Below are 26,586 nucleotides of genomic sequence, written 5' to 3' on the forward strand. Positions count from 1 at the left end.
TGTAACTGAAGATAAATGATGATACAAATGAACCTCAGATACGTTAGCTCCAGTATGTAACTGTAGATATGTATCAATACACATGAACATCAGAATGTCACTATAGATAAATGTCAATACACATGAACCTCAGTATGTAACTGTAGATAAACGTCAATACACATTAACCTCAGTATGTAACTGTAGATAAATGTCAATACACATGAATCTCAGTATACTGGTGTGTAGAGAGAGGACAGTACTTGGCTTCAGGTTGTGTGTAGAGAGAGGTTAGTATTTGGCTCCAGGTTGTGTGTAGAGAGAGGTCAGTACTTGGCTCCAGACAGTGTGTAGAGAGAGGACAATACTTGGCTGGTGGTGGTGTGTAGAGAGAGGTCAGTACTTGGCTCCAGGTGGGGGACAGGACTTGTCTCAAGGTGATGTGTAGAGAGAGGTCAGCACTTGGCTCCAGGTGGTGTGTAGAGAGAGGACAATACTTGGCTCCAGGGTGTATGTAGAGAGAGGACAGCACTTGGCTGCTGGTGGTGTGTAGAGAGAAGTCAGTGCTTGACTCCATACAGTGTGTAGAGAGAGGACAATACTTGGCTTCAGGTTGTGTGTAGAGAGAGGACAGTACTTGGCTCCAAACAGTGTGTAGAGAGAGGACAGTACTTGGCTCCGGGTGGTGTGTAGAGAGAGGACCGTACTTTACTCCACGTTGTGCATAGAGAGAGGACAGTACTTGGCTCCGGGTGGTGTGTAGGGAGAGGACAGTACTTGACTCAAGGTTGTGTGTTGAGAGAGGACAGCACTTGGCTCCAGGTGGTGTGTAGAGAGAGGACATTACTTGGCTTCAGGTTGTGTGTAGGCAGAGGACAGTACTCGACTCATGGTGGTGTGTAGAGAGAGGACAGTACTTGGCTTCAGGCTGTGTGTAGAGAGAGGACAGTACTTGGCTCCAGGTGGTCTATAGAGAGAGGACAGTACTTGGCTTCAGGTTGTGTGTTGAGAGAGGACAGCACTTGGCTGCAGGTTGTGTGTAGAGAGAGGAGTGGGTGAGTGAGTTTGGTTTAACGCCGCTTTTAACAGTATTCCAGTTATATCGCGACGTGTTTTCTTAATGTGGTAGGAAAGCCCGAATTGATGCAGGTCTCAGACGTTTATCACTTCGGTGAAACCCACGAGCATGGGTATGGTGCTGACAAACCTAGAAACATAATCGGGGCGAACCGGGATTCAAACCCACAATCATCGCGAATCGCGGCGCCTTAGACGACTGGGCCACCCGTGCCCCCTTAGAGAGAGGACAGTACTTGGCTCCAGGTGGTCTATGGAGAGAGGACAGTACTTGGCTTCAGGTCGTGTGTAGAGAGAGGACAGTACTTGGCTCCAGATGGTCTATAGAGAGAGGACAGTACTTGGCTTCAGGTTGTGTGTTGAGAGAGGACAGTACTTGGCTGCTGGTGGTGTGTAGAGAGAGGACATTACTTGGCTTCAGGTTGTGTGTAGAGAGAGGTCAGTATTTGTCCCCAGACAGTGTTTAGAGAGAGGACAGTACTTGGCTCCAGGTTGTGTGTAGAGAGAGGTCGGTACTTGGCTCCACAGAGTGTGCAGAGGGTGGAATGTACTTGGTTTCAGGTTGTGTGTAGAGTGAGAACAGTATTTAGCTCCAGGTGGTCTATAGAGAGAGGACAGTACTTGGCTCCAGGTTGTGTGAAGAGAAAGGCCAGTACTTGGCTCCTGGTGGTGTGTAGAGAGAGGTCAGAAATGGTTTTACGTAGTGTGCAGAGAGAGGTCAGTACTTGACTCCAGGTCGTGTGTAGAGAGCGGTCAGATTGGCTTTAGGTAGTGGGTAGAGAGCGGTCAGTACTTGACTCCTGATGGTGTGCAGAAAGAGGTCAGTACTTGACTCCTGGTGGCCTATATAGATACAGTGGTACTTAGCTTCAGGTATTCTACAGACAGCAGTGGCTGTTCAGCGCTTTAACGCGCCTCACCAGTATGAAAGCTTAGTGGTGCCATTTTAATCGTAGATATATATTTTTAAATCGAAATTTCTCGTTTTGTCAATTATTTGTTTATTTTCTCGAAATTTTTGTTAAGATTATATTTTCGTCATTTCAATTATTTTCTCGTTACTTCTATTATTTTCAATCAATCTTTATTTCAAGTACTGAAAAGGCCATAGGCCTATAGTACATATATACATACAGTAGCAATGGGTGCAATAGGAATTACATATATCGTAACAAAATATCACATCTATAATGCAGAGGATCTGATGTTCATTGCATGATATATATACATTGAAAGATATTTTGTGACTGTTTCATTTTGGGATGACATGAGGATATAAAATTTGTCTATTCTAGGATTCAGATAAAAATATTTATGTATGTATTCTTTTCTGATATTTGCATACAATGGACAGACTAGCAAAAAATGGTATTCATCTTCTATCTCTTTGCAAGTACAATATTTACACAATCTGTTTTCCCTTGATATCGCTAAATGTCTACCTTTTTCTATTAGAAGGTCATGAGAACCACATCTGAAACGGGATAGTGCTGTTCGAAATTTCTTAACATTTATATCCAAAAGATATTTTTCGGTCGGAATGAATGATTTAAAACAGGTGTAATGCTTTAACTTATTATGTAAGTTTAGTGAAGAGTACCACTTTTGAAAATATATATCTTTTAGCCTTTGTCTTAAATTATATATGAAACGATCTGGTACTGTTACATGTTGCTCTCTCCAAATGTACTCATACCCGCAAGATTGGAGTATCTTTTTGACACCCGAGGCCCAGTTATTTTTACCTCTGCTATCGTAAAAAATCATCATGTTATAGCATTTCTTTGGGAATCTGGTATTTGGCATTTTAAGCAATTTTATCCAATATTTTATTACTTTTATGTAACTGAATATATACATTGGGTATCTCCCACATTCCCCGTAAACTGTAACATTTGGAGTGTTGGAATTTACTCCTAAAAATCTTTTATACGCAAATAGATGTACCTTCTCTATTGTATCATAGTTCTCTAGACCCCAGACTTCAGCACCATAGAGTAAAATAGGACTGATCTTAGTGTCGAAAATCTTAGAGAATGTTTCAAAGCTAATATATCCAAGGGGTTTTAGGTTTTGTAAAATGCCAATTAAAATCTTTTTGGCTTGTAGTGCGGCTTTGTTGCAATGCAGTGACCAAGTAAGTCGATTTGTAAAATGTACCCCCAAATATTTGTAACTTCTTACAACCTCAAGTTTTTCACCTTTGTATAGCCATTTTTCTCGTTTTGATAATTTCCCTCCATTTTTGAAAACTACAACCTTTGTCTTATCGATATTGACCTTCAATTTCCATTTGTTACAATAATACTCAAGTTCATTTATTAACTTTTGAAGTCCAGGTACTGTGCTCGAGAACATAACTATATCATCAGCAAAAAGGAGTAGGAAAAGTTTAATAGTTGCTGGATGGAGTTGGATACCCTCGTTACAATTTTCAGATATTTGTATCGAAAGTTCATTTATGAAAAATGAAAACAGAAATGGACTTAGAATACATCCTTGTCTAACCCCAATATTACAGTAGAAGGAATCAGATAAGGTGTTATTGTTTCGAACACAGACCTTCACATTGTGGTATATACAACATAGTAATTTACCAATTTTAGTACTGATACCTTGAGATTTGCAAAGGGACCACAACATGTTTCTGTTAATTGAGTCAAACGCCTTAGCAAAATCAACAAATATAGCATACATTTTTTCTCCTTTTCGTGTTAAATATCTCTGTACAAGTGTCTGCAATACAAATACATTATCAATTGTAGAGTATCCATGCCTGAAACCGGCTTGTGCTTCATCTATCTTATTAAAGGAATCTGTCCAAAATACTAAACGTTTGTGTATAATACTGGTAAAAATCTTACTGAAAACACTCAAAAGGGTTATACCCCTATAGTTATTGGTGACATTAGTTGATCCCTGTTTGTGCAAAGGAATTACTTTCCCCAGAGTCCACTGTTCTGGAAAATAAGTCTTTTCAAGCATAACGTTAAAAAGAATTTCAAGGTAGGGGAGGAGAATATCGGACGAATATTTAAAAAATTCAGGAATCAAATTATCTTCACCAGCTGCTTTATTGCTTTTTAAGTTTGCGATGCTTTCTGAAATTTCATTTCTTGTTATAGGTGAATCAAGAATATCTGAAGTTAACTGACAAAAAGAGTTATCAAATACATTCCATTCGTCGATATCAAAACATCTTTCCTCGTTCTCTGTAGAAGTTGAAAACAGATCCCTGAAATAGTTAAACCAATCATCAATTGGAATATTGTTTTGTGTATAACGATTAGTGTTTAGCCCTTTAAGAGTGGCCCAAAATTGTTTAGAATCGCGCATACAACGTTCAAGTTTTTCCTGTTTCTCTTTGAAAAAATTCGTTTTCTTTTCTCTGCATACACTATTATATTTATTTCTAATATAATTATACTCATATAATGAGTTATTATCCTTTTTTTCTCCTAAAATTGTTTAAATATTTACATCTTTCCTTTTTGAGTAGCTCACATTCACGGTCAAACCACTGTTGACAAGATGTGTTAGAAGTACACACTCTTTTCATGTCGCTTGCTGCCGTGCACAAGGCCTCTGACATGTATCTAACACTTTCGTCTATATTGTGTAACACTTCGTCAACAGCCTTTTCTAATAAAGAGTAGCATTCACTGCTCAACAAGTTATACATAAATTGGTCAGCTTTATCATTGACCCAAACGAATTTGGAAGCCTTCTTATTACCATGAGCTTGCACGGGTTTAGTCTGCACAGAAGTATATAAGCTCGCCATGACAGGAAGATGACAGGATTCCGTGCGTGATACAATGGTGAAATTACAGCATACGCCAAACAACCCAGATGAACAGATTATGTAATCTATGACGCTAGCACCTTGATGGCCAATAAACGTATAGTCTCAAACTTCTGAGTCTGACCCACATCTTCCATTCAAGATATGTATATTTAAGATACTGCATAAATTTATCAAACTTTTTCCAAAGTTGTTTAACACATTATCTGCTGACGCTCGTACCATGTTAAAATGGTCGAGTAGAAAACTATACACGGAAGAATTATCATTTTCTAAATATTCAAGAATATCATCTTCAACAAAATCCGGCTCAGTACCTGTGCGTGCATTGAAATCTCCACCTAACATAATATAATAGTTGCCGCAGTGAGAAAGAACATCTAGTAGCTCCTCCTGCAACAATAGCACACCGTTACTACAATCAGGTGATAACGCACTGTACCAGCGTGACGATTCTGGGTGAATATACACACATGAGTACACTACATCCTTATCTATATTAAACATGGTTTTGTCTAATAACACAAATATTCCACTTTTACGGATTTTTGTCCATTTCACAAAATTCTCATACCTTTTTCTTATAAGAAGTACTATTCCACCTGAAAGGCGGCCGAAGTCAGATATTTTTTCTCCATGTTTTGTTATAACCTTAAAATCTGGAAATATGGATAGTAAGTCAATATCTTTGGACCAGGATTCTGTCAATCCAATGATGTCGCATTTACATATAAAGCTTACAAAGTCACGATCCTGTAATTTAGCCATCAGCCCTGATACATTCCAAAATAAAAATTGTACATCCTTGTTGATAGTTCTGTGGGGTACACTTGTTATTATTTTATTATTAGTACAAGGGTATTGAATGTTGTAAGCCTGATTAAACAGTTTTTGAGCAAGAGTTCTTTGAAATCTTCGCGGAAAGAGTAGCTCGACTGTACCTCAAAGTTGTGAAATGTAGATGCCAAAGGCTGGAACGGCTGGAATAATTCTCGACATAACAGTTGACGTCATCCCTCTTCTCATACAATCTTGCTGATATTTTGGTCACTTTGAATCTTTATTTAGTTCTGGTCGCTTTTATGTGTAGTTAATTTGGTAAATGAGTGGAGAGGAATGGTTATATGACCATTATTGATTGAAATCAGATCATTGATATGCCAGACGCTAAAGTTCAACTTGTCGGCCAAATTTCCTTGTTTTGATTTTGGTAATCCGTGAAGAGATCCCGACTTGTATGCTTTAAGAAACAGACCAGAAAGGTGTGGAGCACACTTGGTGCCCATTGCACGCCTACTTATCCTATTTCCAAATTCCACATCTCTCAAAAAATGTAAATATTCGAAAATAACAAATGATAAGAGAAATACAAAGAGGTAGCGAATGATGGTAATGTACTGACAAGACAAAGGAAGGGCGAGGTATACCATGACAATCATCAGAACATGTTGATCATCGGCGATTCCCGGCGTCCAGTGACGATATCTTAACTTGGAATTAGTTCTACTGCTTACAAGCAAAACGAAGCACGTATATAATGTACGTTTTGCAACATAGTCGATGGCAGTTTTAATGTCTCGCTTCAAACACGTTTTTGTAGATGAACATTATTGATAAATGCTATTCAGCTTATGATAAAACACATTCCTTGTTTGTATTAAAGATTTGGTGGTACATTTGTTGGGCCCAGGAATATATGTTTCTTTGTCCAGAAAACTTGTGACGTTTCCTCATTGCCTATATATTAATGTTGTCCAAATCATGCCGGTGTTGAAATGAACAAAGTCTACTTCTTATTAATATGTATACATCAGATATTCCTTTTAAGAATTTATGAAAGCTTCGAACATTTCTTAAATTAAGAAAATTCGGCAGACCAAAGATGCTACTTTGCCCACACTGTTCTTTCGAAAATTAATATAATCAGATGAAAAAAAATCAATGTACGCAGGTCAATATTAAATCACCAGGTCATGTACATGGAATCGCGTATGTCAGCCTCCTTACAAAGATATGCTTTACATGAATATTATCTATCTCTGTAATTATGGATAATGTTTGAAGTTGAAAAGCGCATTCCTATTTCCTGTTAACATCGTGAATAAAACATTGAAGCAAGGAATGTCAGCAGCAGCCATGTCTGTGTATGATCTCTGGTGTAAGGGAAATGAGCCTTTAACGCTTCCCTTTTTAACTCACCCCACAGGCTCTCGCGTCACATTATGTGTGACATTTCGACAGATGGTGGAAGTACTTAAGCTGCAACATGTTGATTTAACTTGTTAGTTGGTGCACTTAAGCTCTGAAAAAACATTCGTAACAAGAAAGTTTGGTCCTGCGAGTAGTTATTGCAATAATCTGTGCCGGGTTTTCAAACATTAATTTTCCTAAACAACTATTCAATGATGTTTGACGGCTTGTCAAGTGACTACGTTTGAGAACGTTCCCGCGCAGTCATGTCTTTGACAAACATATATGACGTCAGCGGATGATAACATTCCTCAATGGCACCAATTGGCCGTCGGTAATAGACGGGGTAATCGTGAAGGAAGAAGCTGATACTGTTGTTTATTTCTGCAATTGTTCATATCGTATTTAATGATAACTGACGAGAAGTAGGAAGTAAATCCATCGTGTTTATAATTCTTATTTTTCATTCTCGGGCATTCTCGAATTAATGGCTACCTTTAGACAGGAAATAGAAAAATGACAATGAGAATATATGTAAAAGAGTGCTTTTGATCTGCCTAACGTTTTGAAGAAATATTCGAAATCTGAAACACCTTGAGTACATTGGGTGTTTACCCGTGAAGATCCGGGTTAGCATTGGTCTTCAGCAACCAACACTTGTCGTAAGAGGCGACTAACGGGTGGTCAGGCTCACTTACTTGGTTGATGATGCATGTCATCGTATTCCAATTGCATATATCGATGCTCATGATGTCAATCACCGGATTGTCTGGTCCAGGATCGATTATTTACAGACCGCAGTCATAAGGGCTTGAATATCGCTGAGTGCGGTGTTAAACAAAAAAAATAATAATGGCAATGTTTAAAACACGTTGGTCTTTTTTCATTCTTCGCATTGAACACATCCTAAGAAGGGCAAAGTCTTTGATAATGGCAAAATTAAATGAGGAAGAGAATATATGGATGTCACCTTCTTTATTATAAGAATAATAAAGAAGTTGACATCCATATATTCTCTCTTATGTGTATCACTTGAAAATGCCTTTCAAAGACCTAAACGTTAAATGAGTGTTGTGTAGTTTGTTGAATATGAACGGCGAAACACAATACCACTAATCGGCACAATCAGACACAAACAGTGTGTTGTGTCATTGTCATTGTATTACGGTCTGTTTAAAACTTTGTTAAAAGTTATACCATAGTGTACACACCATCAAGCCTGTTCCAATAAACTGCATAGGTCTATACTAATGCAGCTTATCAATTGCTCAAATGTATGCCAGCTTAAAACTCATTTTTTGTCAAATAAAAATGATTTGTTACTTGATCACAGCAAGTTCCTCGAGTTTGTAAACTTTCCCAAAGGTCACAGACTTCTGCTTATTTTACTGACTTGTCACAGTGAAACAATTTGCTCAGTTGACTCAGGTTTATGTGGCTATATCTCTATGACACCAGAGATTTCACTTTTCCGTAATTCCATCTATGTGAGGTTTAGACCATATCAATCAACCCTCGTAGTTCAAATGACCTGTTTGTGCATAATGCTATATAGAGTCGCCATGATATGAAATACATGTACATACAATGTAGCTTTGAACGTAATAACAGTCAGCTGTGTGCTTTGTAACGAATAATGGGATAAAGGTGGGTTTCGTTGCTCGCAGGATTTCAAATTTGCTCGAAACATCTCCAAACGCAGACAGCTGTCTATTATTGTTTGAAACGAGACATTCAGAAAGACAACTTTGAAATATGATCATGAAACATGACTCAAACCATGATCTCAGGAAAAACGTGAAAAACATCTAATCGTTGTACCCTGAGTGAGAGCCATTTGCTTTTCCCAATGATAATTTCAGTCAAATCGCACTTTTAATCTTAATGTGGTACTGGGAGGTGGGTTTCCTTGTGGTTTTAGCGTTCGCTCGTCACGCCGAGGACCCGGGTTCGATTTCCGGGTACAGCGTGTGAAGCCCATTTCTGCTGTCACCCGTCGTGATATTGCTGAAAGCCATTTGGCCCTGTAACTATACACCAAACGTATCATGTCACTCACATGCACAAAATACATTGTTGTTAGAGTGTAATACTGAACACTTACAAACTGTACTTAGAGGTGTGTCACGCACACACATGCTATTTACTGTTTACTTCAAAGTTCTTGTGGCCGAAATACATGCGTCACGTTTAACACAGTTCTTCACGCTGAACTAGAGAACATCGCACCGTATCGGCTACTGCACCTCACCATCTTACTTAACCATAAAGTCAGTTTAAAAGAAGTTGGTTGCAAACATCGTACCATGTTTGGAGCTATTTAATTTAATGAGAAAACTTAACTCTGTCGAGCAGTCTTATTACTGCGTCTGGGATCACTAAATCAAGCGCATTCGTTCCATCAAACGTCCTTGATAATCTTTCGATAACCCAGATGACTGGCTTAACTTGTTCTGTAGGATCAGCTCGACGTTCTGCTTCATTAATATTCAATTAAGTGCAGCCATATACGGTTTCATGCAAATGCACTTTATCCGCACCTATGACGATGAGAAGAATTTGTTTATTGTGGAATGTTTTCATTCCAGAAGTGTAAATTAATTACTCAGTGGAATACATCGACGTTTTGAAACGATACAATAATCTGACAAATAAATAATGGATTACAGAAATATACATAAAGATTGAATTTATGTCTCTAGACAGGTTTGGACAGGTTGCCACTGCCCCATGGTTGTGGTATAAGCTGGCTAGTCATGCTGTCAAACACTGGTTACATGTCGTTTGATGAAGATGGAAGAGTGCGGGCTGCGGCACACAATAACATTCACTCACTCACTGAACGGATTTCCGCTGCATACCTGTCAATGGATTGACCAAACTGAGAGTATTTCCTGACGTGTGGGGAACCTCTATCTTCAGGGCGAGTCGTCTTCTGCTTACATTGGTACTGTTAGTTAAATGACACTGTGAGAAAACGTAAACATAGAACCGTTTCCTCTGGCAAGTGAGAAGACATTAGTCATGACATAAAAGGAACCCTTTGAGGGACATGTAGGAGTGTTTGTTGCTTTCACGGAAGTAGTGATGTACTTCAAAGTGGGTATTAACTTCGCTGGACTGTTGGTGATACTAGTGACGTTAAGGCGTGGCAGAGTCCCCACCATACAAACACACACTGATACACTACTGAGTGCCTTATTGTGATCGAGCTGACGGAGTGAAGCTCGCGTGACCACGTGAGCAAACGACTGCATTTAACAAACATTGAAAGTTTCCCACTTAAAACACTCACAAACGCGCGCGAGCGCACACTCCACTGCACCCCACCCCATCAAACTCACCCACCCGCGACCTCCTACATGTTATCAGACTAGTCCTCTGCTGAAACCACCTGTCAACACAAACACTCGACGAATAATCAAGAAACAGACACAATGAAAAATATATAAATACATATACAATGTCTTGCCGATTGCATGATTGGGTCATTTCGAAACGGAAAAAGTACTGATTGCAGTTGGCATGAATATTTAAATAATTTACATAAATATTACATTTACAAACGTAATATTACCTTTATAGTATTTCTGTAATGAGGTAAAAAAAGTATTTTTTCAATATGTACATATATATGTATGTATATTTCTTACATACAAGAAAAGACATGGTATTCATCCTCTAGTAAATGAATTTCACATTCTTCACATATAGATTCTGTATGAGGTATATTTAACAATGACCTTTTACGAATAATGTTGATTTGAAAGTTGTGAAGAGATATCGAAATATACACATTGCTCTACTAATCGTTTATCTCTGAGTACTGTTATGTAAACATAATGAAACATGTTGTATATTGAGTGAACTAATGCTATATACCGAGTAAAATAGTGTTATTTACTGAGTGAAATAATGTCATATACATGTACTGAGTGAAGTAACGTTATATACCAAGTGCAATATGTTTATGTGGTTACAGGCCGGCAAAGCCACATTTCGAAAATAGATAGCCCAAATTGATGTGGCTCTCGCGGCAATGGTTATGGTTGCGTGATTGTATAATGTGGCTCTCGCGGCTATGCTGTCAAAACGTGCTTTGTGATTCTAACAGGTTACCGTATATAACAAAACAAGTCTTGTTTTCTCATTTTTTATTCAACAAGGATAACATATTCATCAAAACTTTACACTGATGAATATGAATAGCATATGAATATCATAATGGATTTAATGGCATTACTGCAGATGAAGGAGGTCGCCCACGTGGTCAGCATATTCCATCTCACTCAGGCGTTGGTTCAGGAGCTGGATCTTCAGGGAACGCAATAGTTCATCGATTGCCTTGTACTTCTTTCTTCGTGAAGGTTCTGACCACTGGTGTGCCACCCTTCCAGGTGATTGTTGGTACGGTGGCCTTGGTTTTCGAAATGGTTCCAAATCTCTGGCATGAAGACCCCTCCATGAACTGGTTGTCACGTAGTCCATGAAGGCAGTCACTTTAGGGCCAGCAGGAGAGTCAGCAATGGCATCAAGCCACACATCATCCACTTTGTCACGAGGTACTAGAAGGAGGGCAGCAGCTCTTCTCACCAGCTTCTTCACCTCCTCATCTTCCTTATAGTCCATCACCAGACCTTCTTTCATCACCACGCTTTGTAATTTAAATGTGGGACACTCATTTAAAGGTATCTCTAAAGAACACCACGCTTAGTAATTTAAATGTGGGACACTCATATAAAGGTATCGGTAATCGGATTAATTAATTACCTGCTAGAATAGGTGAAATGCACTCAGCTGAAAATGTGGCTTTACCGGCAATAGCCATTTCTGAAATGTGGCTCTCCCGGCTAGACACCGTTTATGTGCTGAATGAAATAATGTTATATACTCAGTGAAATAATGTTATATAATGAGTTATATAATGGTATAAATGTGAGTGAAATAATGTTATATACTCAATGAAATATGTTATAATTAAGTAAAATAATGTTATGGACTGAATGAAATAATGTTATAAACTGAGTGCAAAGAAGTTATTCACTGAATTAAGTAATGTCTTAAACTAGGTGAAAAAATGTTATGTACTGAATAAAATGTCACAAACTGAATGAAATCATGTGAAATAGTGTTATATAATTTTACATAATGACTTATACATTGTTATATATTGATTGAACTCATGTCATATAATAAGTAATATATTGTTATACAATGAGTAAAATAATGATATATCCTGAATTATATGATATATACTAACTCAAATAATGTTTTACAATAAGTAAAATAATGTTATATACTGCATAAAATAATGTTATACACTGTGTGACAAAATATTATAGACAGAGTGAAATTATGTTATATATTGACTGAAGTAATGTTATACACTGAGTGAAATAACATCATATAGAGGAACCAATTTCAGTTTGTCGAGATGGGTTAAAGACTTGTCTCGGTAAAAAAAAATGCATAATGCATAGATTAGCATGTTAAATGGACATTTTCACTGACGGTGATGAGCGATATATACTTGATATTTATAACCTGGCAGTGTAATACTGAGATGCTGAGGAAGCCAACATGTACAGTGACATTTTCTAGTACTATTACTGCACTCGCCCTTTGTAATTGTTCATTCATACCACCATGCCGTCATGTAACAATATGATGAAATCACTGAATAAACAGCTGACATTGCCATGAAGACTTAGTGCTTTGGGAGTTAACAGTTCTGGTGGTGAGATCAAGGACGGCGGTTAGAACAGTAAACAGAATTTTATCAATTTTTAGAAATAACATGTATAACTAATCTTGAGTCACATCAAATACAATTATTACTGTGTCTCACTATGTAATCTGACAAAAAGGCACACATGCGGCCCGTGCCGTATTACCTTGAACAATCGATGAAGACAAAGGCTGAATTATGTGAGTAATTGAACGATTCTTTTTTATTATCTCTGCCGCATAACAGACACATTGTATACGCTACAGTGGGCGAAACTGTAAATCGCTCATTGAAATGAAAGGTTCCAACGAATAGCATACTACATATCTATGTATATGAATGGTTTCGTGATGTCATCTCAATGGCATTTGGTGAAAACACAAACTCAAATACGCAGTGACTTCAGTGGCCTCCAGGTGGTACGTTATTGTCACGGGGTGTTACATCATGCTCTCCAGGTGGTATTGTCATTCGTTTGTCCAAGTCGGCAGCAGTAATGTTGTAGGAGTAACAAAATATCCCGATTTGAGTAGGTGTCCCCTTGCATCTTGTTTGCCTAAAAAAATCCCAATGAAGATGGGGGTGGTGGGGTAACCTGTATTATCAAGGAGAGCAATTGCTTTGTTTTCAAGAAACCATCTTAGATAAACAAGTAACATAGCCATCACTCTCTGCACGTTGTGAGACAGGGATTATGTGGCGATTTTTACCACCCGATAAAACGAGTGCGAAACATGTTCTGTTTTAATGAGACTGCATCGCCAGCATGTTTGCCTTGAACCGTATGGAGATGTTCCATGTTGTTACGACGGAGGGAGGTATATTTAAGGGCCTGCTGCTGAGAAATGGATTTAGTCCACGATAGGGCGAGATAACGACATGCATTCACCATGTGCACCTCAACTGGCACATTTCACTGTGGTGAAGACACACCAACGCTGTTTTCACTCACCAATTCCGGTAATTGGAACCAGAATTGGTGGAAATAACGGAACTTGGCAGAAACGAACCATCGCGCAGACTGACGGATGAAGACGTGTGTGATGCTTAAGATGATAATTCCAAGAGGTACATCAACTCCCGTCAACCGTCATCTTATTAGTTCGACCACAGCACTACCATCATAGCATTAGCGTACTTATTTGCAGCGAAAAGAGAATTCTATAATGCTTAAAATAATGTTGATGCCTTTGCAAATATGTCCATTAACGTGCAACCAATTCTGTTTTCATAAAGAGCTCATGTCATTTGTCCTGCTACTCGTTAAGATAATTTGATTTGTGATACAAATCCGTCAAGTGGAACGGGGATAAATCCCGCTGAAAGAAAACGTGATGATTTCGTTTTCTCGCTGAATATTATACATGCTCTGTGATCATGTGACATTTTTAAAATTCATAATTATCAAAAAAAACATTCATGACTTTTAAGCTGCACCCACGATCATCCATAACTGATGAATAGGTCACATATTTTAGTGATACTTCGATCACATACCTTATGCTTCATATTTTCATAAACAAGTATATACCTACCTCGAAGACCCTTATATCAGGTTGTAAAGTAATCCTAAATTGCTGACCATGTATGTCGGTGGTAAAATGTCCGACTGCTTTGGTCAGACATGACATTCAGCTCCAGGACAACTGTGACCTGTAAATAACTGACTATGTTTCAGGTAAACTAGTGGTTGATAGAATGAGCAACGGTCGTCGTCGTTTTGTCACGGCAACTGATATATTCCTGGAAAATATAGCTATGTTCCTAATATCGCCACCAGAAGAAATGAAATTATAAATTCGATAACCGGCCAGTTTATTATCATACATCGTGGTCACACCAAAGCTTCAGATTTCATTCTGTCACACGTGTGACATATTTGTGAATAGATGTTTTATCCCTAAAACAGCTCTGAGTGGACGATTTATAAATTGAAACATTGCACCATGTTGGCCGAGTACTTACCAACACACTCTGTACCAGAGATCAAAGAAAAATGGTTCTAGTCAAAGTGAGTTTTCACCGTCGGCATCGTGCACGAACAGCAGGTTCACGGGGAAAACAGGAATTATCTTGTAGCACCTGCTTGGAACTTAAACAACCTCTACTTCCAGCAGGCGGCCCACATGCACAGTAATGAGTTGTGCTGACAAGCTGGCAACCTGATTCCAGCAGCATCTTGTATCATTGCCGATGTTCTCCTCAGGTAGTCTATCTCAGCTGCATAGTTCAATAACTCAAAAACGTGGACGTGACACAGACAATTCAGTCGAAATACAATGTCCTTTATACAAGCCTGTAATCATGCTATCAGACGTTTAAGTTCGTTAGATATACAAGATCACACTCTGGATACATCATGGAGGCTATATATCTCAATGTAATAATACGTAGTTTCAATACTGACACACACTAACTGACTAACTAACACTAACTCAATACTAACCTGATTCGGGGGCACAGGTGGCCCAGTCGTCTAGGGCGCCGCGATTCGCTTTGCAGAGTTTCGTCCCTTGGGCACGCCAGAAACCTATGATTGTTGGTTCGAATCCCGGTTCGCCCCAATTACGTTTCTGGGTTTGTCAGCACCATACCCGTGCTCGTGGGTTTCACCGAAGTTGTAAACGCCTGAGACCTGCATTACTTCGGGCTTTCCTCCCACATTAATCTGACACTCCGCGATATAACTGGAATTCTGTTAAGCCCAACTCAGAGGAGAGGAGAGGAGAGGAGAGGAGAGGAGAGGAGAGGAGAGGAGAGGAGAGGAGAGGAGAGGAGAGGGGAGGAGAGGAGACGAGAGGATTTTACCATCTCAATATGCCTTCATGTGTTGACTTCCAAATACCCTTCGGGCGGTCGGGTAGCCTAGTGGTTAAAGCGTTCGCTCGTCAAACCCGGGTTCGATTCCCGATATGGGTACAATGCGTGAAGCCCATTTCTGGTGTCCCCCGTCGTGATATTGCTGGAATATTGCTAAAAGCGCCGTAAAACCATACTCACTCATTCCAAATACCCTTCACCCCAACGTGTAGTACAGTTACATCAGAAATTAAATGGTACGGGCCCTTTCTCAACATAAGATGTGGTTAGGAGTTAAATATCTTGCGATATCTATCTTGATCACTCGTACTTCATCACAGTGGTATAATAATACATCGCGCAAACATTGCTCTAAGTCTGGCCGTGCTGACATAACGGGAATAAGTCGATCTAATAATGCAGCTTTTAAGGTAATTTGTCAAGAACATTTTCTTGTTATGACAATGTAAATCGCTTTGGCATTTCGATCAGAAGGCGTTATCTCCAGGCAGTGGAGTTAGATTAAGAAATGACCGCGCTGTATTCTATTACCCTGACATTTAATTGTCAATCTAATAATTTATCAAAACTGGTGTTTAGGCTATAAATACCATATTGATTGAACGATAAGGTTTTTTGAAAGACCTTCTCCTGTGTGGCGCATCCATGAGGCCATCTGTTTATTAGAATCAGGTTTTAATGATGATAGACAATGTTAGAAAACATGAAATATTGTTCCCTTCACATGAAGGATTGGTGCCGTCATCAAAATAATGTTACTTTGCAAGCCCAGTTGGAGCTACATTGGTGGTTGTGATACTCTAGCGATCCATCTGTAATCTCCGGTTACCTGCCCTTTCGGTAGCTCCCACTGAATCAATGCTATCTCTGTGTCTTCGTCCACATCAAACCAACATTCACCGAACTATTACAGACACGGAGCGCTGACGTTAATTAAGTGTATCATCCATCACGCTCGACCACTTCAGTGAGAAACATTATACTAGTCGATGATCAACAAGAGATGCCAAAGGTCATGTATGCAGAGGCAACGGCATGTGTCCATCATGACGTCATGTATGACACAGGCAATGGTGCTGCAATATCAGGCATGACGCCATGTATGACACAGACAATGGTGCTGCAATATCAGGCATGACGCCATGTATGACACAGACAATGGTGCTGCAATATCAGGCATGACGCCATGTATGACACAGACAATGGTGAGGCAATGTCACCCACAACGCTATGTATGACACAGACAATGGTGCTGCAATATCAGTCATGACGCCATGTATGACACAGACAATGGTGAGGCAATGTCACCCACAACGCTATGTATGACACAGACAATGGTGAGGCAATATCAGGCATGACGCCATGTATGATACAGACAATGGTCAGGCAATGTCAGCCACGACACCATGTATGACACAGGCAATGGTGAGGCAATATCAGGCATGACGCCATGTATGACACAGACAATGGTGAGGCAATGTCAGCCATGACGCCATGTATGACACAGACAATGGTGAGGCAATGTCAGCCATGAAGGCATGTATGACACAGACAATGGTGAGGCAATATCAGGCATGACGCCATGTATGACACAGACAATGGTCAGGCAATATCAGGCATGACGCCATGTATGACACAGACAATGGTGAGGCAATATCAGGCATGACGCCATGTATGACACAGACAATGGTGAGGCAATATCAGCCATGACGTCCTGTATGACACAGACAACCTCCATAGGTATGGACTAGCGCCGCTCACTACCTTCTCCAACTGTACCCTAGCTTTCCAGAACAAAATGACTGTGTTCATTAGCGGCCTCTGCAATATCCCTCTGCACACTTTAAAGTTTATTGAGTGTAAATGACAGAGACAGTCAGTTGTTAAATGTATCTGCAGTAGAACCTCCACTTCTTGTATACGATCAGGATGATATAACAAGTGATGACTTGTATTCTGCAATGTCAAAGGTCAAAAACGGGAAAGCCAGGGGACCCGGTGATATTCCTATTGAAGCGTTGAGGAATAATAACACTATTTTGTTTCTTGTAAAATCGTAGAAACTATGTTGAAGAAAAAGCCGTCCCACTTTTCGAAAGCGTATCATTAAGTAGCTGGACATATATTATGGCACAGACTAAGAGAAAGGGGGGTTAGAGGGAAAAAGTGGAAAGCGCTACACGCTACTTATGTTTCAAGTTGTAAGACGTAATGGTTTTACGACAGACTGGTCTCGGTCAAGTGTGGTGCAAAACAAGGATGCCTCTTGTCGCCCCTCCTATTCAACCTGCTTATAAACAACTAATCCCTTACTCTCAAGGCATTAGACATTGGCGTAAGAGTGAACGGAGAAATCATATGCGTTAAATTATATGCTGATGGTGTAGATGTTTTGGCGGAAACGGAGTCGATCTCCAAACCTTGCTTGGCTGAATATTTGTTTATTTGTTTGTTGTTTAACGCCGCACTCAGCAGTATTCCAACTATATGACGGCGGTCTGTAAACAATCGAGTCTGGACCAGACAATCCAGTGATTGACATGATGAACATCGATCCTCACAATTGGGAGACGATGACATGGATGAACCAAGTCAGCAAGCCTGACCACCCGATACCGTAAGTCGCCTTTTACGGCATGCATTGGTTGTTGAAGACCGATTCTACCACGGATCTTCACCGGTCGCTTGACTGAATGAGTAGCTGGTGCTTGACTGAATGAGTAGCTGGTCAGTGATTAATGATATGCCCCATTAATTAATGGGGATAAATCTAAGGTAATGCACTTCCGTACTCAGGCTACACCCCGACCGTGTCAAATATTTGCTTGTGGCAATGCTGTGTTAAATACAGTTGATAGAAATACATACCTTGGCCTTGTATTACAAGAACATTTAGATTACAATATCACAGCTAGGGATGTGGTCTTTTAATTGCTCAGAGTGAACAACAATGCCTAACAATGTTTTTACAAAGTTACATAATTCGCAGGTTCTGCCAGTTTGAACATATGTAGCTGCTATTCCAGGCACCAAGGAACACAGAGTTATTAATAAGGCTAAGAATCAAGCCTGTAGATTTTCCCGTGACGTTGGTAAATACACATCCAATGATGTTATAAATGTTGATATGGTGAATATTGCCCCGTGGAAAAATGTCCTTAGTCACTGGAGGGTCACTTACAAATATGAATGACACCAAATAAGTTTATATTTTCGTGGGCAGAATAGCACCAATCGGGAAAATGAAAAAAAACCTTGAACTATCACGTGCGGCAGTTCTGTTCAAATCATCAAATATGTGAAAAGTGTAATATCCGTGTGTGTCTACCGAAATCAATTGTAAATTATGTATTTAAATTATGTCCTGATAGACAGGGGGTTTCTTGTCAGACTGAGCAGCACTGGTAAACTCAGAACATATGGTTTACTTAAGTAGAAATGTGGCGCGGAAAATTACGTAAAATCTTTAATGCATGGAAGGTTTAGAAGGGTTCTTGCTAAATTTAGGTGCGGTGTTGCTCCCATTCTTATTGAAACCGGGCGATATGAGAATCGTCCTGTCCATCAACGTATATATGCCTCTTATTCAATAACAGTGTGATAGAAAACGAAGTCCATTTACGATGACTTACGTTTTAATCTTTTCCAAAATGCTTGTTACTTTAACAGTTCATTAAAAATATATATATACGAAGCTAGAGCAACTATGATTTATAATGTCCAGTGAATATCTGCAAAACAATCTAGCCAAAATCTGCTTTTATATTCTACAGCGAAGGGGAAACATGGTTTACCAGTCATGTTATAACATTATTTGTGGATAGGTTGTATAATATCTTTGTCCTACAGTCTCTCATAATTCCATGAGGAATGACCCATGTATTTTAATCCAAAGGTGTGATCATAATGCAATATCAGCGTACATCGGACTGAGACTATAATAAAGAATCTGTCTGCAATCACCACAGGTTCATTAACAATTTCGGAAACCTCGCCCGTCCCGTCGATTGTGCCGGTCATTTTGGCGTCATGTTCCTTGATGTAAATGTATTACGGCGCACTGTTACCGTGACTGACTTACTGAGGTAGTTCTTAACATACCGTTCTCATCGAATGATGATATTATTTGAATCTGTTTCCTGTAACCAAATTACAAAAGATGCTGCTGTAGAGCAATTTGAGCATACGTACAATCATAGTACCTATCCTTTAGAGGAACTAATGTATTCCGCGGCGCAGCTGCTTGTTGCGCTGCTGTCAGTGTAAACTTGAAGTCACACGTACCAGGTATAAAGTAATAATCAAATATTTATAAGATTTTACATTCACTTTCTGTGAGTTGATTGGAGTATGGAGCTTTATACTCTGATGGACAAACATTATGTACTCCAATCAACTCGCACAGAGTAAAAGTTAATTTTTCAAGGTAGATCGAGTGGAAACGGCGCCATAATGCGCGGATAGCCTTGGCTTCGGTGCCTCAATGTCAACCATGATGTCATGTCACTTGGCTTCTCTCTGTTTAGATAGAACCCCCACAAACACTGGCAGGAACTAGTCTAGTGCACGTGACCATCACATGACAAAACCTTACCCGGAGCCAGTCTTGAACTTAATAGAATTCTTCTTGTTATCCTTTGCTTCTTTTATCCAATAAAAGTTTACGCTTCATTTCAGTTGAGCACAGAATAACCTGCCTTAAAAACCGACCGTTGTACGAACTACATACGGTGAAATTAGGCGTTACACGGAATACAGTGAAGTCTGGACTGAACACTTTGTCCCAAATAAGTTAGCTCATCTAATATCTATATCTACAAGATGTAAATAATATATTCCAAATGGATTAATTTCAGGAGAGCTGGGGCAATCTAGACTTGCCCGATCTTTCTAGCCTTGAGTTGGACTCCTTTTAAAATTATTCACCAGTCACTGTGCTTGATGTAGGGAACGGAAGAAGCCGAGTTAACCGAGGTGGGCGTCTTGTAAGGCGATGCTGCAATATCCATCATGACGTTATGTATAGCATAGGCTACGATGCTGCAATACCCATCATGACGTTATGTATAGCGTAGGCCACTATGCTACAATACCCATCATGACGTTATGTATACCGTAGGCTACGATGCTGCAATATCCATCATGACGTTATGTATAACGTAGGCCACGATGCTGCAATATCCATCATGACGTTATGTATAGCGTAGGCTACGATGCTGCAATATCCATCATGACGTTATGTATAGCGTAGGCCACGATGCTGCAATACCCATCATGACGTTATGTATAGCGTAGGCAACGATGCTGCAATATCCATCATGACGTTATGTATAACGTAGGCCACGATGCTGCAATATCCATCATGACGTTATGTATAGCGTAGGCTACGATGTTGCAATATCAATCATGACGTTATGTATAGCGTAGGCTACGATGTTGCAATATCCATCATGACGTTATGTATAGCGTAGGCTACAATGCTGCAATATCCATCATATCGTTATGTATAGAGTAGGCAACGATGCTGCAATATCCATCATGACGTTATGTATAGCGTAGGCCACGATGTTGCAATATCCATCATGACGTTATGTATAGCGTAGGCTACGATGCTGCAATACCCATCATGACATTATGTATAGCATAGGCTACGATGCTGCAATACCCATCATGACGTTATGTATAGCGTAGGCTACGTTGCTGCAATACCCATCATTACGTTATGTATAACGTAGGCTAAGATGCTGCAATATCCATCATGACGTTATGTATAACGTAGGCCACGATGCTGCAATATCCATCATGACGTTATGTATAACGTAGGCTACAATGCTGCAGTATCCATCATGACGTTTTGTATAGCGTAGGCCACGATGCTGCAATATCCATCATGACGTTATGTATAACGTAGGCTACGATGCTGCAATACCCATCATGACGTTATGTAAAACGTAGGCTACGATGCTAAAATATATCCATCATGACGTTATGTATAACGTAGGCTAAGATGCTGCAATATCCATCATGACGTTATGTATAACGTAGGCTACGATGCTGCAATATCCCCAGTAAAACATGATCTGGCAACAACAGTGGCCCATGGTTTACTGTTAAGATTCCCTTAATGTGTCATTTGGATAAAATCATGTTTCCTGCCTATAAATAATCCCCCTTCAATGCCTTAACTATGGCATGTGTAAACACGACTCCTGTGCACGCGGCACGCTGTGAATGGGGCATAAACAAGTGCACACACACACATATGGCTCTCATCAAAGAAAAAAAATATGTTCACAGTGCATGCGATTGCATATGTTTTTGTTTTAAAACATGTAATTTTATATTGTTTACGGTCATTGCATTATAGTAATTTTGAATATTTAAGAATTGAATTCAATATGTAAATACGTCAGCAATGATAATTTCACAGATTACTAATTTAATCATTAACATAAATAAGTAGACATAAATACGAGCGACATCGTTCAGCGCCATAATGCAACAAAAACCCTGCCCACTGTTTCCTCAATGAAAACAGTGGTCCGTTTGTGGGCGCGGCCTATTTCTTTTAGGTTCATGGAAACATAAGCGCAAACTAATTTTTTGTAAGCCAATCAAATGCTATGGAATCACCTGCAACTTATTTATTTCAAAATCAGCCTAAAAAGAGAGCGAAAATGTATAAAATAAATTCCTTGTGAGTAATCGCAGGGTTGTCTCTATCATGACCAGGGCAAGGCTCACAGATCAGAGACATGTCCATATTGGTGTGTGAATGTAATTGCTCTCTTTCAACTTGCAGTTAAACGGGTGCTATCATTCATTGTTTATTATCACACGTTAACCAAACGGGAAATTAAAATTTGTTCAGTCAGTAAAATGTACCCTTTTTGTTCATGCAGTATATCCAGCACAATCTCTTCTGAACATTATCATAAACACATATAACAGAAGACATGGTGGTTCATTGTTCTTGAGAAGCAATACGTTAACCCTGCGAGATACACTGTATAAAGCAAATACATTCTATTGAACATCAACAATAGCCTCCTTTCATTGCTCTCTCAAAGATCTTTCAAAGATATGTATATATATATATATGTATATATTGATTTTGACATGCGCGTTAAGATTCATTGATGACGAGTCAAGTCTTCATTCAAGACTTATCGTCATACTGACCCTTATATATTCCGACGAAGTGCAAGCTGGCAAACGTTTTAAAATTAAATATTAAGTCTTGATTCAGCATTAGAAGTTAATTAATAAAAATAATATATTACGTTACATTTCCATATGTTAGAATTAAGTGGCGTAAATCATTCATGTGTCTTGATGAGCTACTCACCTTAACAGGGACACAGATGAGCACCAGGAGAAGGTCCGCCGTTGCCAGACTCAGCAGGAATATGTTGGTGACGTTCTGCATCCGCCTGTACCTGGCCACGGACACGATGACCAGCGTGTTACCCACAAGACCTAACAACAGGGTCAGCCCGTACCCTAGGGCGTTAGGCACCAACTCGTCTAGGGGGACATTGTTCACAGCATCTTCGTAGTTGTAGTAGTACTCATCGGTGGCGTTTTCCACGTCTTCAGTAACGACGTTGTGCGACGTTGTTGAGTTGTAGAAGGTCATGAACGAAAGTGTTGTCATTTTGTAAAAGGTGCGTTTGAATGTAGATTTGGGCCACTTTTCCATATGTTATTCATTGTTTCATGTTTGTCGTTGTCAGCCGGAACACGACCTCAAGCCTGATGCAGCGCTCCAGATGGGAACGTGTCGTCCTGGCGTAACGTCACACGCGTTATGTTGTAATGCAATCACGAATCACTTCCAGGAGGAAATTAAATATTTGACATTCTCCGTTTCTAATCTGGGCGGCATGGTAATCCATATGGAGATCTCCATGCTGCCGCAACAGGCAGCAAATGTAGCAGTTGTCCAGTGTATCGACCAGCGCGCCTTGATAACACTCCGATAAAAGTTGGCCCTCCTCTCTTACACGGACTTGTTTAACTATCAGCGACTCCGTATGTCTACAGTGGACAGAGGCGGACGAGTGGAGGAGCGGTGCAACACGCGCAACACTCTCGACGTCGCGGCGATGAGACAGTCAGTGATCAACGAGCAGCAGGAGGCAACTTAAGCTTAGAATTAAAGCCCTACCTTCAGGCTGCGCGTTCACATTTATAGTTCATTACACGAATTTCCGATTTTTTATAGTTTGATGACATTTCATATGTTCGTTTGTATTGTTTGATCCAGGCATCCCCCTCTACTGTAAGAATTGTTATGTCTATGAGCTCTTGGAGGCACTGAGCATTAAGCAACCGCGTCTCAATAGTCTGGTGTATTCACATGTATTCATTTAAATCTGTTTTGATGATATTTTAAGTTATGATTTTATAACCTTTCCGATTTTTACAATTTAAAATACAGTAATTAACTGATATTTATTTGGTCATTGTGTCATGCAAGATGAAACCAGGAGAGGATCTTCACAGACATGATAGAGCTGAGAGGAGGATCTTCACAGACATGATAGAGCTGAGAGGAGGATCTTCACAGACATGATAGAGCTGAGAGGAGGATCTTCACAGACATGATAGAGCTGAGAGGAAGATCTTCACAGACATGATAGAGCTGAGAGGAGGATCTTTACAGACATGATAGAGCTGAGAGGAGAATCTTCACAGACATGATAGAGCTGAGAGGAGGATCTTCACAGACATGATAGAGCTGAGAGGAGGATCTTCACAGACATGATAGAGCTGAGAGGAAGATCTTCACAGACATGATAGAGCTGAGAGGAGGATCTTCACAGACATGATAGAGCTGAGAGGAGAATCTTCACAGACATGATAGAGCTGAGAGGAGGATCTTCACAGACATGATAGAGCTGAAAGGAGAATCTTCACAAACATGAGATGGTTGAGGGAAGGGTCTTCACAGACATGAAAGTTTTCAGGGAGGTTCTTTATAGGCATGATAGAATTGAGGGAAGGGTCTTCACAGACATATGAGAGTGTTGGGGGAGGGTCTTTATAGGCATGATAGAATTGAGGGAAGGGTCTTCACAGACATATGAGAGTGTTGGTGGAAGGGTCTTCACACACGGAGTTTCAGGGGAGGGTCTTCACAGACATGGGAGCGTTGGGGGCAGGTCCTCACACGAGAGTGATGGGGTAAGGTCTTCACACACAGAGCGTTGAGGGGAGGGTCTTAATACACATAATGTTGAGGGAAGGGTCTTTACAAACATGGGGTAGTTGAGGGGATGGTCTTCACACACAGAGGTTTGAGGTGAAGGGCTTCACAGACATGAGATGGTTGAGGGATCGTCACACATAATAATGTGCTTGCTCAATTGCTTGACTTTACCATAGTTCCACATTCAAAATTGCGCCCTTGTACAAGTAAACCCTTGATATATTTCAAGCAAATGGGTTCATAACGAATAAGAATTGTGATACCGGAACTTAGCTCTAGAAGCGATGTTTTCCTGAGTATTAAGGCTGAGGGCGGAAAATCAGTCTTCTGCAAGGCGTTGCTAACAGCATTTGAGCCGAGGCATGTACAACCGATATTGCCGATTGTTTCAATAATGCCAGAACAGTGTCACTTCAATTGATGGGAATTTCAGCGTCATTCGAACGGAGCTCAAAATGAAAATCTGTGGTGGCGAATAACTTATCAGACGAGAATGATGATATAATACAATGAATGGTCGATGATATCCGTACTGGGACCCGTCTCCTGTATCTAGAGGCTTTCGAAAAGCGTACGGAAACAACACTCACGCACCCATTACAGATACTGCCAGTATTTTTAGCACAACACGGTTTGCTCACACTTATAATAAAATATCCCCCCGGTTCCATAACATGTGAACGTATCAACATGACGAAAACATTGCCGCTATTTTAGTTATGCTTGTAATCCTGCATGTATGAATAGTGTGACTGACATGGTTGTAGTTGTACTACATGCTCTGCCCATCCAAGTACCCAGGTATTTAAAGATAGCCTTACAGGTTTGAGAATGTGGAGCTTCTTTCACATCTGCCACACACGCCACAATATCAAACTGAACCATTATTTATGTAAGGAAGCAATCTGTCAACGACAATATGTTTATGTTGTAATTAGTCAAGAAGAGGCAGGGAATGCTCCGTCGGCTTGACATGTTTAGAAGTATGTTCGCATTCCACAGTGGCGTTGGATATTGTTGATGACTAGCAGCGATTCGAGCACCTGCATGTTACTGACACTCTAGTCACTTTAATTAAACTACAGCAGAGGATAACATGCTATATTTATGCACACAATCATTGATAAGTTCATGATAACAATGTTATGTTCTGAATGTCAGTAATGATGTAGATAGCGTATATGTTAGTAATGGAGTGTGTACTGGTCCTGGCACCAGTTTGGAATTACATCCTGTGTTATTGTTAAGTGCTTTGGGGCCTCTACTCACTCAAATATGTACATATTCAGATCATTAACTGACATGTGATGAACTGTTATCACTATTCCAGCTTCAAGTTGATTACGCATCTTATCGTGCTGTAGAGCATACTATTACTACTGTAGTTGCGTCGTTGCTTTCTTAACGGAGTATTATCGGGGAAAACCGAACTAAAATATTTTGAATACATTTTCCCTGACGAAAGAGTAAAATCAAAGAATGTCGTCGCTACATTACTTCAATGTGGTCAGTGTGCATTACCAGTGGCGCACATACAGATGATATACAGATGAGAAGTGTGTCTTTAAAACATTATTACACCGCGCGCACACAGATGGTATACAGATGAGAAGTGTGTCTTAAGGACCTTTTTATACCGCGCACATAGATGGAATACAGATGAGAAGTGTGTCTTTATGACATTATTATACCGCGCACATAGATGGAATAGAGATGAGAAGTGTGTCTTTATTACATTATTATACCGCGCACATAGATGGAATAGAGATGAGA

General features: G+C 39.8%; 1 protein-coding gene across 2 annotated transcripts in view; it reads right to left on the minus strand.

The window, feature by feature from the left end:
* LOC139480083 (QRFP-like peptide receptor) overlaps window positions 1–23,589 on the minus strand; it is a 36,594-nt gene extending 13,005 nt beyond the window's left edge. For both annotated transcript variants that reach the window (XM_071263090.1, XM_071263091.1), the window contains exon 1: window positions 22,948–23,589. In XM_071263090.1, coding sequence (XP_071119191.1) covers window positions 22,948–23,301 — 354 coding nt within the window. In that variant the 5' untranslated portion in view covers window positions 23,302–23,589. The remainder of the gene's footprint in view (window positions 1–22,947) is intronic.
* Between the last annotated feature and the right edge of the window lie 2,997 nt (window positions 23,590–26,586).

This window comes from Haliotis cracherodii, unplaced genomic scaffold (genome assembly GCF_022045235.1).
Source record: "Haliotis cracherodii isolate W230 unplaced genomic scaffold, xgHalCrac1.p SCAF_4, whole genome shotgun sequence".
In the NCBI taxonomy this organism is placed as follows: domain Eukaryota; kingdom Metazoa; phylum Mollusca; class Gastropoda; order Lepetellida; family Haliotidae; genus Haliotis; species Haliotis cracherodii.